Raw genomic sequence first — 13,019 nt, 5'->3', positions numbered from 1 at the left:
TGGTCTGCACATGCTCTGAGGGCGCGGCTGGGGATGCCGTCTGGGCCTGCAGCCTTGCGAGGGTTGACACGTTTAAATGTTTTCCTCATGTCGGCTGCAGTGAAGGAGAGTCCACATGTTTTAATTGCGGGCCGTGTCAGTGGCACTGTATTGTCCTCAAAGCGGGCAAAAAAGTTATTTAGTCTGCCTGGGAACAAGACATCCTGGTCCGTGACGGGGCTGGTTTTCTTTTTGTAATCCGTGATTGACTGTAGACCCTGCCACATACCTCTTGTGTCTGAGCCATTGAATTGAAATTCTACTTTGTCTCTATACTGACGCTTCGCTTGTTTGATTGCCTTGCGGAGGGAATAGTTACACTGTTTGTATTCGGTCATGTTTCCGGTCACCTTGCCCTGATTAAAAGCAGTGGTTCGCGCTTTCAGTTTCACGCGAATGCTGCCATCAATCCACGGTTTCTGGTTTGGGAATGTTTTAATCGTTGCTATGGGAACGACATCTTCAACACACATTCTAATGAACTCGCTCACCGAATCAGCGTATTCGTCAATGTTGTTGTCTAACGCAATACGAAACATATCCCAGGTGTACAGTGTTTCCTCTGACATATTGGTTGCGGCTGGCTTCCGGGTTGAATGGGCATTGTGTCAAGAAGCAGTGCGGCTTGGTTGGGTTGTGTTTCAGAGGACGCATGGCTCTCGACCTTCGCCTCTCCCGAGTCCGTACGGGAGTTTCAGCGAATAAATGTCCTATTGTTACTGTAGACCTATAGGTCCTTTTACTGCAACATTCAATGTACACAATGTACATAAGTTTATGTGAAATGCAGCCATACACATCAACAACTGCCATTTTATATAGCTTAACACAAGATAGATATTGGTCTATGACACGGTGTGGTCTATGACACGGTCTGAAATGCAGCCCTACAGTAGGCTATACCTAAATTATAGCCTACTCTAACCTATCAAAATTAATACACCTAAATTATAGCCTACTGTAGCCTATCAAAACGAATACACCTAAACTACAGCCTATTGTAGCCTATCAAAATGAATACACCTAAACCAGAGCCTACTGTAGCCTATAAAAAACGAATTGCACACACAGGCTTATATCAGATGTAAAGACGAGATGAAATTGAGAATAGTGAGATATCCTACGGAATGGAGTGAAATGGTGCAGATTTTAAAACCCCAACACCCCCCAGATCAACAGTATGTATATAATATATATATTCTCTTTTCTCATACACACATTCATACATATATATATTTATTTATAGGGGACAATGCACATTAATCAATATTACAATAATGCAACATCCATTTAAATGTGGCGGGGTTAGCCAAAAGATAATTTGCACCCGTGGGTGCCAGTGCAGCTAAGGACAATTACTCAGCCACAATACACATACTCACTAAAACAACACAACATACCAATACATCACATCCAATAATATATCATTCTAACAACAACAACAACACTATCATCAGCTGTCGTCTTACATATGAGGAACCACAGATAACTCAGGTGTACAGGTTTGGATAGATTTTAGCCATGCTTTTGACCAGCATGTGAGGCAATATCTCATATGTGAGAAGATCATAGCATTCATATACAGTGAGGGGGAAAAAAGTATTTGATCCCCTGCTGATTTTGTACGTTTGCCCACTGACAAAGAAATGATCAGTCTATACTTGTAATGGTAGGTTTATTTGAACAGTAAGAGACAGAATAACAACAAAAAAAATCCAGAAAAACTCATGTCAAAAATTTTATAAATTGATTTGCATTTTAATGAGGCAAATAAGTATTTGACTCCTGCAAAACATGACTTAGTACTTGGTGGCAAAACCCTTGTTGGCAATAGATACGTGTGTGTGTGTGTGTGTGTGTGTGTGTGTGTGTGTGTGTGTGTGTGTGTGTGTGTGTGTGTGTGTGTGTGTTTCACACACACATACATATATGAATGCTATGATCTTCTCATATATATACACCCACATGTATTCTCTGGGTTCCTAAATTCTTGGGGGTTTTACAATCTGAGTCACTCTTTCATCCACCATTGCACTCCATTCCGTAGGATACCTCACTATTCTCAATTTCATCACGTCTTTACATATGATATTATAAGCCTATGTGTGCAATTAGTTTTGATAGGCTACATACAGTAGGCTGTAGTTAAGGTGTAGCCTACTGTAGGGCAGCATTATGACTTACCTTGAACATATAATAACACAGTTGAGTAAACACGAGATGCGCTGTAGCCTGCACATAGCCTACATAGACTACTTGAACCGGGGCACAGTGGACCTCCAGTCTAAGGTACAAAGTGGGTACGGTACTGCAATGTATTCCAGCTGCCCCCTGGCGCCATTCTAAATATTTCTTCAGATATTCAAATCCTCCTGCTGCAAGATTATTTTCCTGCTGCAATTAAACGGGTCAAATTAAGATCTGACATCTGTACTTCTAGTCGCTTTTCAGTGAACATGCAGCAATGGTTCTTCTTGCACCATTTTGAGGAAACATGATTTTCTCTTTTCCAGTACGTTCTATGACAGTGAGGCCATTCTAATGGATCCTGTGGATGGACCAATCCTTGCCTCTCTGTTAGGTATTGATGGAACCTCTTCTTATGGCCTCTCTTGCCAGGATGTGGCCGGACAGATCTCTGATAAGATAAGAAATAGCACACTGAATGGCACATTACAGTGAATTTGACTCCATCTGAGATAGTCTGTAGGTTAACATGACATTGGAGACTAGTGCTTTACAGTGGAAATTGCCTTATTTCAGATAAGGCCATAATTATGTGGTTTTGAAGTTAAACATACTGGTAACTAACTCCAAATTGACTTTGTACTCACACTTATAATAGACAAGTGCATTTACCTTCTACTGTGAGGGTAACATTGACATTGCTGGTAACACTAACTTTCTCTCTGGATGGTTATGGTTCAGTACAGTGCTTTAGAAGTTAGAAATAGTGACTACACCTTTCTACATGAAAACTGTTGTGGATCTCAGTGTTGTCTTGCCCTTATGCCTTGCAGTCGGCCCCTGTGCTCTGGAGTACACTAAGGTGAAGACAGCCGACCACTTCTGGACAGACCCCTCTGCTGATGAGCTCGTCCAGAGACACCGCATCCACAGTGGCCACTGTCGCCAGGACTCCCCCTCCAGGCGACCTGCCCTGGTCAGTGTGTGGATTATGTGTTTAAACGAATGATGTGTGTGTATAATATATGATGCATAAAAAATGGTCCAATGGTCTCGAATACAATGATATTTTCTAATAGATCCAGAAGAGGCAGTCCAGTGGCAGTATGGAGGACAGGCCCATCCTGTGGGCTCGGGATTACGTTGAGTCCCTCCATCAGAACAACAGGGCTACACTGCTGTTTGGCAAGAACAATGTCCTGGTGCAGCCGGTGTGTATGTGTGTGTGTGTCTCTCTCTCTGCGTGTTAAAGGACTTGGCATTGCTTTTCATCACTGTTTAAACAGCAAGGAATGCTTTCTACAAATCTCCTGTCTTGGTCTACAGAGGGATGATATGGAGTCTATCCCAGGGTACCTGTCTCTCCACCAGACTGCAGATCTCATGACCCTGAAATGGACCCCCAACCAGCTCATGAATGGCACTGTGGCAGATGACACTGAAAAAAGGTAATGTAATATCAAATCACAGTAAAGAAACCTATTCTGACACTCATAGGTGTCTACAAAGGACATGCCAATTTATATAATTGGATATTGTTTAAATCTCAGCAATTTCTCATATTGATTTTCCCAGTGTTTACTGGGACTTTGCCATGACTATTCGCCTGGAGGAGATTGTTTATCTGCACTGCCATCAGCAAGGTACAGGAGGAACCTATTTTAATTATGTAGGCATATATCTTTGTATCCATGTGTTTGTGTGTGTCTTCTTGACCTTGAATTCACGTTTTTTCCCAGTGGACAGTGGTGGAACAGTGGTTCTGGTGAGTCAGGATGGGATCCAGAGGCCTCCGCTGCGGTTCCCCCGGGGAGGACACCTGCTCCAGTTCCTGACCTGCCTGGAGACAGGCCTGCTGCCACACGGACAACTCGACCCCCCTCTGTGGTCCCAGAGGGGAAAGGTCAGCATGGAACATAGACATGTCCTAACATGCACCAGATATAACCCTCACATTTGGAATTCATGACAATGATTCAGATCTCAATGAATGTTTACTGTAGCTATTATGTCCACATCCACTAAACCAATTGAAACGTGATGGTATGATAGTTGTTTCTTGTAGCATTAGAAACAACTAATCTATAGCAGAGTGGATGTTGTTGGACTGAGGGTAACTCTGATCTCTGTGTTAGTACTGTACACTGCTGCCAGAGGGATACTTTTACACTGACACTGTCATTTCATTGATCTTATCCACCAATTTAGCCTCTAAGTAGATAATATCAACCCTGACCTGCCAAAGCAAAGGGAACCCCATGAGGAAGTTTTTAGAGGGGTTGTGATGATAAAAGTGGTAATCGTAGTAGAGCTGAGACTATAATTTACAGGCTGCTGTAGAATATACCATTGTTAAGGTTGTGGTATATTACCCTGTGGAGCAGGGAAAGACTATACAACCTAGGAGTGGCACAGAGAGTCTAGGAGTGAGTGGGGTCTTAATACGTCCTCAAACCACCATGAAGGAAAGTTGCAGACCAAAGACGAGGACCCCCCCCAAAAAATTATACAAATGTAATTTTCCTACTACTGTACCACTGACTTTGCTGTTAACTACTTTATTGAGGGAAAGTGTACTTGTTATGATTGTGACATGTTGTCTCACCTAGCTATCTTAAGATGACTGCACTAACTGTACGTCATTCTGGATAAGACTGCTAAATTACTAAAAATTGTTTGTTTTTTTTAAACAGAAAAGGAAAAGATGACTGACTTGAGATTGGCTGGATCATTAATTATATCTAGCCTCGTCTTGCATCACAATTCAATGATGGGGATCTGAGTTTTAGGGTATCAACTTGAATCACTCTTGCGAATCATCATAATAACAACATGTATAATGTCTTATACTGAGTGCACTACCTTCCTTTGCCCACAGGGAAAGGTTTTCCCTAAGTTGCGGAAGAGGAGTCCGCAGGGGTCTGTGGAGTCTGTGTCGGATAAAGAGGAGGACGAGGCCACTGACTATGTCTTCCGGATCCTGCTCCCTGGTACTCCGTCAGACTTTGGTATTTCACTTGTGATCTCCTTATTCTATGTCGATTTTCTGTTGAAATTTGTACATAATATACTTTTTCATGATTTATTTTTCTCTCACCGTTCGTTTTGTTGACCATTGCCCTTCCCTCAGCCCCTCTCTGTCCAGCCCCTGTGCCTGTAGCCCTGTGAACACCTTACATTGGTTACCCTGGATTTGAGACCATGCATGGGCATGAAGTTGTCTTTGTCACACCCCTATCTTCTGGCTTGGTTTGTCAATGTTTCCATGTTTTAAAAAAATACATATACACTACCGGTCAAAAGTTTAAGAACACCTACTCATTCAAGGGTTTTTCTGTATTTTTACTATTGTCTACAATGTAGAATAATAGTGAATACATCAAAACTATGAAATAACACATATGGTATCATGTAGTAACCAAAAAAAGTATATTTTATATTTGAGATTATTCAAATAGTCACCCTTTGCCTTGATAACAGCTTTGCACACTCTTGGTATTCTCTCAATCAGCTTCATGGAATTTCAATTAACAGGTGTCTTCTTAAAAGTACATTTGTGGAATTTCTTTCCTTCTTAATGCCTTTGAGCCAATCAGTTGTGTTGTGACAAGGTATACAGAAGATAGCTTATTTGGTAAAAGACCAAGTCCATATTATGGCAAGAACAGCTCAAATAAGCAATGAGAAACGACAGTCCACCATTACATTAAGACATGAAGGTCAGTCAATCCGGAACATTTCAAGAACTTTGAACGTTTCTTCAAGTGCAGTCGCAAAAACCATCAAGCGCTATGATGAAACTGGCTCTCATGAGGACCACCACAGGAAAGGAAGACCCAAAGTTAACTCTGCCACAGAGGATAAGTTCATTAGAGTTACCAGCCTCAGAAATTGCAGCCCAAATAAATGCTTCAGAGTTCAAGTAACAGACACATCTCAACATCAACTGTTCAGAGCGTGAATCAGGCCTTCATGGTCAAATTGCTGCAAAGAAACCACTACTAAAGGACACCAATAAGAAGAAGAGAATTGCTTGGGCCAAGAAACACGAGCAATATACATTAGATTGGTGGAAATCTGTCCTTTGGTCTGATGAGTCAAAATGTGAGATTTTGGTTCCAACCACAATGTCATTGTGAGACGCAGAGTAGGTGATCAGATTATGTCCGTATGTGTGGTTCCCACCGTGAAGCATGGAGGAGGTGGTGTGATGGTGACACTGTCTGTGATTTTTATTTAGAATTCAAGGCATACCTAACCAGCATGGCTACCACAGCATTCTGCAGCGATACACCATCCCATCTTGTTTGCTCTTAGTGGGTCTATAATTTGTTTTTTTTTAACAGGACAATGACCCAACAAACCTCCAGGCTGCGTAAGGGCTATTTGGCCAAGGAGAGTGATGGAGTGCTGCATCACATGACCTGGCCTCCCACAATCCCCTGACCTCAACCAAATTGAGATGGTTTGGGATGAGTCGAACCTCAGAATAAAGGAAAAGTAGCCAACAAGTGCTCAGTATATGTGGGAACTCCTTCAAGACTGTTGGTTAATTAAGCATTCAGGGGTGAAGCTGGTTGAGAGAATGCCAATAGTGTGCAAAGCTGTCATCAAGGCAAAGGGTGGCTATTTGAATATTCTCAAATATATTTAGATTTGTTTAACACTTTTTTTGGTTACTACATGATTCCATATGTGTTATTTCATAGTTTTGATATCTTCACTATTATTCTACAATGTAGAAAATAGTAAAAATTAAGAAACCTTTGAATGAGTAAGTGTTGTGAAACATTTGACCGGTAGTGTATATTATTAAAGAAAGTCACCCAAATCCTCCATCAGTTCTAGATGATCATGTTGCTAATGACAATGATGACGATGATCCTGCTGATGATACCATTGATCCTGTTTGGTGTCTAGTGGCTCCAGAGCTGATGGACCAGGCGGTGAACATGTGGCACCCCACCCCCAGGAAGTCCTCCTGTTTCTCCTGCTCTCAGAACGGATCCCCTGTTGGCTCACTATCCAACGGCTGCAACCAGGACAGGGCTCCCCTGAAACTCCTCTGTGACACCATGAAGTACCAGATAATTTCCCGTGCTTTCTATGGCTGTGAGTACATGCATCATGAATTCCTTTAGGAAAGACTGATTCAAATGCTATAGTCTTCGTGTTATGGCTGGATTGATAACCATGCGTGTTTCTTCACTTCTTCATTGAAGGGCTTGCCTACTGCCGTCACCTGTCCACCGTTCGTATCCACCTCTCTGCCCTGGTCAACCCTACCATCATTGACCCTAACGTGCCTCATGATGCCCGAGGAGGGCTGACTGTGGATGTCTGGAGCAGCTTCCTCCAGGACTGCTCTGTAAGATCTACTGTACAATCTGCTCTAAACATACTGTACACACAACCACAACCTGCAGTGACTGTGCATGCTCTTTATGACTTAGCTAACAGGTCACAGCTTGAATGTATCTGCATTCACCAACATCAACATTCCACTGCAACCGATGATCGTACTGAACTTGTATGTTTCTGTATTGAGTCAATATGTAATCACGTTCACAACGTTTTCTCAGGCGTATGATGAGCATGAGCTTCTGCGGATGGTGTACTATGGTGGTGTGGCCCCTACAATACGCAAGGAGGTCTGGCCATTCCTGCTGGGACACTACCACTTCGATATGACCCAGAAACGTAGGCTGGAGGTGAGTACTGTTATATTGTCATGAGGTAAAACTACTAACTCTGGAATCCAAGGAGGGAGGTGGGTCATGTGTAATACCATTACATACCAGTGACCCTGTGTGTTCATCTGTGTGTGTGTAGGTGGATAAGCAGGTGCGGGCCTACTATGAGCAGACTATGAAGGAGTGGCTGGGCTGTGAGGCCATCGTCAAGCAGAGGGAGGGGGAGAAGCATGCTGAAGCCATAGCCAAGTGCAATTCTGTGGAAAGACCAGGACCAGTGCAGCGAGACTCCACCATCAGCACTGATGTAAGGGGGTCCTACCTGTCCCATTTGATGAGGGTAATACATGACGGAGTTAGTGACTCGTTGGCATATGGTTAACATACTGTACTAACATATGATTCTTCATGGTGTTCTCTTCCTGGATGGCATTTGACCCCATATCCTACACCAGTCCTCACAGAGCACCAGTTCAGAGAAACAGATTGCCCAGAGTGACTCCAGCAGTAGCACACAGGTACAGGAGGCTTTCTTTCTGGGGCTTAATACATCACCACATAACATTATAGTTTCCCTTAATACTGAATACTTGTGAAGTTGTGCCTTACAATAGTAGGGAGACTTTATAATGCTGGGTATTCACTGTCTGTTGTCCGGTGTTGCAGGCATTTGGGTCTGTGGAGGAGGTGGATCCGATAGAATCCGAGATGAAGCCAGGGGAAGGCAAAGAGGTGTCCAAAATTCCATTGAAAGACTGCCCAGATGTGGCCAACCGAAATATTACCTCAGAATTTGGAGACCCACCCAAAACAATCTCTGTTGGCTCAGGTCTTCCAGAACAGCCCCAAAGCACAAACAACAACAGCCCTGCAACAAAACTTCCTGCAACTGATTTAACTGTCAAAACAGTTGCCACTCAGCCATCACCAGAGCCATCAGAGCCCCAGGGAGCTGCATCTAGGCCAGTGGCAGAGACCCAAGCTGGGTCAAAGCTAACCAAGGATCTCCCTGTCTCAAGATCAACAGAGGAACCAAAGGTCACGATAACAGTTGATGACAAGGCAGGGGAGGAGCGTCCTAAGGCTCCAACACAAGAGTCCAAAGCCCCAGAGAGTAAAGAGGTTGAATGCTCTGAATCGGTAGAAATCATACAAATCCCAGAGAGGGTTAAAGAAAGCGGTTCTGACAAAGAAGACGTGAAGTCCTTAGGAAATACTGAAACTGAAAACAAAGTTGCAGGAAATGGGTTGTCTGAAGTTTCCACCACAAAAGACCCAAAGCTGCCTGTGAGAGCTGCGTACGCAACTGAGAATACTGATATTCTCAAACTAGAAACTGAGGTTTCTAATGTATATATTCCAGCTCCACCACTAGGCGAGGCCACAGTTAATAAAACACTAGAGAGCAAAGCCTCAGTGTCAGAACCATCCTGTGCCACAGAGCCATCTTTAACAGAAGGAAACAAAGCTTCAACAATAGCAGTGGAGGCTGGTATTGCTGAAAAAGAGGACCCAAACTTCTCTGACATTGAAGAAATCACAGAATCTGAATTACAAAAAATTAAAACACCTCAAACCAGTGAAGCTTGTGTTTGTGAGAAAGACATGGGTAGTACTGAAGAAAAGGTTTCAGAAATAGCCGAAACCAAAACATTAGACACTGTGGAGGCCAGTGTCCCTGAGAAAAGCAATACCAAAGCTGCAGAAATGACAGTTGCCATAGATTCAGAGAAACATGCACCTTGCATGCCAGTACTGAAGCCACCTCAGCTAGAGGCCAGGGCCAGTGTTACAGTGACAGCCCACTCTATGCGTTCTCCTGATACACTAGATTCTGATGACTCGCCCTCTGCCTTAGAGATGGAGGACATTCCCACGGCCTGGGCAAGACCCTTGTCCGGCCTGATGGCTCCCCCTGCTGCCCCCTTCTTGGCCCTGGGGAGAGTTGTTTCAGGGGAACCTGTCCTGCATGCAAGCTCCAACACCAGTCTTGATGGAACTGAGCCAACCCTGTCTGAGGAGGAGCCTGAGATGGAGAGTCTCTACCCCCAGTCTGACTTTTTGGTTGTGACAGGTGAACTCAAACCTGAGGTTTCACCAGTGGTAGTGTCCCCTGCAGGGACTACCTACTCTGTAAGTACTCCAAATGAGTTACCTGTGTGCACTGTAATGCATGTTGTCGATTTTAGGGGTTGATTGGCTAAGAATTGGTTCAACATTCAATACACTTATCCCACCAGACATGCCACCAGGGGTCTTTTTCAGTCCCCAAATCCTGAATAAATTCAAGAAAACATACAGTATTATATATAGCCCTTGTTGCATGGAACTTCCTTCCATCTCATATTGCTCAAATAAACAGCAAAGCTGGTTTTTTTAAAAAACAGATAAAGCAACATCATGCAGCACAACACCGCTCCCCTATTTGACCTAGATAGTTTGTGTGTATGCATTGATATGTAGGCTACATGTGCCTTTTTATAAAATGTATGGAGTTCTGTCCTTCAGCTGTTCTTTTCTATTGATGCTCTGCATTATGTCATTTTATATTATGTTTCATGTTTTGTGTGGACCCCAGGAAGTGTAGCTGCTGCTTTTGCAACAGCTAATGTGGATCCTAATAAAATACCCAACTACAAACAGAGCTGTCACAATGCTGGAATGAATCATGAAACAGTAGCCATTTGAACATGAACCGCTTTAACTAACCTTAGTCCCCTTTGTCACTCTGTGCAGCAAGAGCAGCTGGACTTGTACTTGCTCAACCTGCATCGCATTGATAAGGATGTGAGACGCTGTGACAGAACCTACTGGTACTTCACCCCTGCTAACCTGGAGAAACTACGCAACATAATGTGCAGTTATGTGTGGCAGCATCTGGAGATTGGCTATGTCCAGGGCATGTGTGATCTGCTGGCTCCTTTACTGGTCATTCTGGATGACGGTCAGTCTGCATTAGCAATAGCTCTCCTTGAACTGCATTATTCACAGCCATGAGTAAAATAAGATTAATAATTTGCTGTTGATGTGTGTCTCAGAGGTCATGGCTTTCAGCTGCTTCTCTGAGTTGATGAAGAGGATGAATCAGAACTTCCCCCATGGAGGGGCCATGGACTCACACTTTGCCAACATGCGCTCCCTCATCCAGGTACCATACATGTGCATGTACATACTCAATCACACATGCACATTATTATAAGTACAGTGATATTACATTATAGTAAAAGAAAGGCACTTGCCATTTTTTCCCCCACTAGATCCTTGATTCAGAGCTCTTTGAACTGATGCAGATGAATGGAGACTACACTCACTTCTACTTCTGCTACCGCTGGTTCCTGCTAGACTTCAAACGAGGTACTGGCATCTGCATGGGCGTGTTTGACCGCATACACTGTCTGTATGGTGATGAAATCGAACAGAAAGGGGGGATTTCACATTGGAACCTGAGGAAATAGTTCATGCTGATGATGTTAAAACTTAAATTAATCGTGTTCAAGGTATACAATATGAAGGACCTGTATAGATTTTGGAAAATGTCATTGTCAATGTTTTTATTTAATTAACATGACTCTTCTGCAGGCAGGTCACATCTGATAGTCCTACTCTGTATATAACCAGATGTGTCATTCTTCCTCCAGAGATGTTGTATGATGATGTGTTCTCCGTGTGGGAGAGCATCTGGGCAGCCACATATACCTCCTCCACTCATTTTGTCCTCTTCATCGCTCTGGCACTGGTGGAGATATACCGAGACATCATCCTGGAGAACAACATGGACTTCACTGACATCATCAAGTTCTTCAACGGTGAGGCGAAACGATGACGTTAGATGTTGTTATGCAATGGAATATTTGATAATTCAGTTATTTCATTGTCACTGAGTGTTTGCTTGCTAAATGTATGATCTGAAGGTACCAACTGCCTTTACTGTGCTTGCTGACAAAGGCAAAAAGCCTAGCTACCTCCATAGACTACACTCATATGTAAATCAGCACAAGCAGCTAGGCTCGAGTGACACGGTGTGTTTTTGATTTGATTTCCCTCTTCAGAAATGGCTGAGCATCACAACATCCCGCAGGTCCTAACGATGGCTCGAGACTTGGTCCTCAAAGTGCAGACTCTCATAGAAAACAAGTGATCCAGCATGTGTCTTTTCCTCCCCTTTCACTCAGTGTCCAAAATTGTGAAAATTGTGAGAAAGTCACAAAATTAATGTATTCTGAAAATCGTAACTTGTATTTGTATGAAAGCTAAACCAACAATTGACAAAAGCAGACATAGTGGTCAGTATTTTAAAATCACGCTTCTCAATCATTATTTTTATTCCTGAAATCGTCAGGTGAACCATACTGAAGCTGTTGTCACACTACAATAATTGCACAATGCAGTATTTCTGTCTGTCCCTAAAAGCACTTTCCTATTTTCAGGTAATTAACATTATAATCAATAAGTTTATGAAAAAATGTAATTGTTCACTTGGTGAATGTACCATTTTAAAAACAAAAACTCTTTGCATATTGCTTCAGAATGTTTTTGTATTTGTTTTGCCTTAAATGTAGCTATCTTGTGCAGGGATATTCTCAATATGATAACCAAATGAGATCTTGTTTGTACATTTCCTTCATACACTTCCCATCAGTTAGAACCATTCACAGAGTAAAGGTGCAGCCAAAAAGCTTGCACCTCTCCAACATCGCAGGAACACTTGCTGAAACCCCTGGCTGTATCTCAAACATATTGTCCCCCATGTATTCCAGTGTTTTTGTATTAAGTGCTTAAATCTGTCTCTTATCTTCTCCTTATCGGCTAAATGTCTGCGTGTATTGCTGTTGTACTGTAATGGTAACTGTACAATTATTTGAAACACACACACAGGCTAATATTTAAAAGTATCTGTGAGTATAACAATGTAGCTATACTGTGTAATATCAGATATGTACACACACGTAGGCCACTGTACATGTGATTTGTTGCTTGACGACAATAGATAAATATACCGACAAACATATGAGAAAAATAATCTTATTTTTTCAATGTATTCTTGAATTGTTTATTGTTGTTATTACTTTGCTGTGTATTAAACAATCAGTATATTTTGGA

The 13,019-nt window shown here is 42.6% G+C and overlaps 1 protein-coding gene across 3 annotated transcripts in view; it reads left to right on the top strand.

Annotated features, from left to right (window-relative positions):
• The window catches only part of sgsm1b (small G protein signaling modulator 1b), a 20,394-nt gene extending 7,375 nt beyond the window's left edge, over positions 1 to 13,019 (top strand). Inside the window, exons 6-23 of one of the 3 annotated variants that reach the window (XM_035776322.2) lie at positions 2,553 to 2,620; positions 3,060 to 3,202; positions 3,306 to 3,437; positions 3,553 to 3,674; positions 3,802 to 3,869; positions 3,966 to 4,129; positions 5,105 to 5,234; positions 7,147 to 7,338; positions 7,449 to 7,594; positions 7,809 to 7,937; positions 8,059 to 8,226; positions 8,375 to 8,437; positions 8,586 to 10,052; positions 10,656 to 10,863; positions 10,958 to 11,067; positions 11,177 to 11,273; positions 11,558 to 11,725; positions 11,969 to 13,019. In XM_035776322.2, coding sequence (XP_035632215.1) covers positions 2,553 to 2,620; positions 3,060 to 3,202; positions 3,306 to 3,437; positions 3,553 to 3,674; positions 3,802 to 3,869; positions 3,966 to 4,129; positions 5,105 to 5,234; positions 7,147 to 7,338; positions 7,449 to 7,594; positions 7,809 to 7,937; positions 8,059 to 8,226; positions 8,375 to 8,437; positions 8,586 to 10,052; positions 10,656 to 10,863; positions 10,958 to 11,067; positions 11,177 to 11,273; positions 11,558 to 11,725; positions 11,969 to 12,057 — 3,664 coding nt within the window. In that variant the 3' untranslated portion in view covers positions 12,058 to 13,019. Of the gene's footprint in view, positions 1 to 2,552; positions 2,621 to 3,059; positions 3,203 to 3,305; positions 3,438 to 3,552; positions 3,675 to 3,801; positions 3,870 to 3,965; positions 4,130 to 5,104; positions 5,235 to 7,146; positions 7,339 to 7,448; positions 7,595 to 7,808; positions 7,938 to 8,058; positions 8,227 to 8,374; positions 8,438 to 8,585; positions 10,053 to 10,655; positions 10,864 to 10,957; positions 11,068 to 11,150; positions 11,274 to 11,557; positions 11,726 to 11,968 lie in introns of those variants that run through there. The other 2 variants (XM_035776321.2, XR_008143250.1) reach the window with 2 other exon arrangements.

This window comes from Oncorhynchus keta, chromosome 9, assembly GCF_023373465.1.
Source record: "Oncorhynchus keta strain PuntledgeMale-10-30-2019 chromosome 9, Oket_V2, whole genome shotgun sequence".
In the NCBI taxonomy this organism is placed as follows: domain Eukaryota; kingdom Metazoa; phylum Chordata; class Actinopteri; order Salmoniformes; family Salmonidae; genus Oncorhynchus; species Oncorhynchus keta.
The sequence above is the reverse complement of the archived record's forward strand: the minus strand, read 5'-3'. Positions and strand labels throughout refer to the sequence as shown.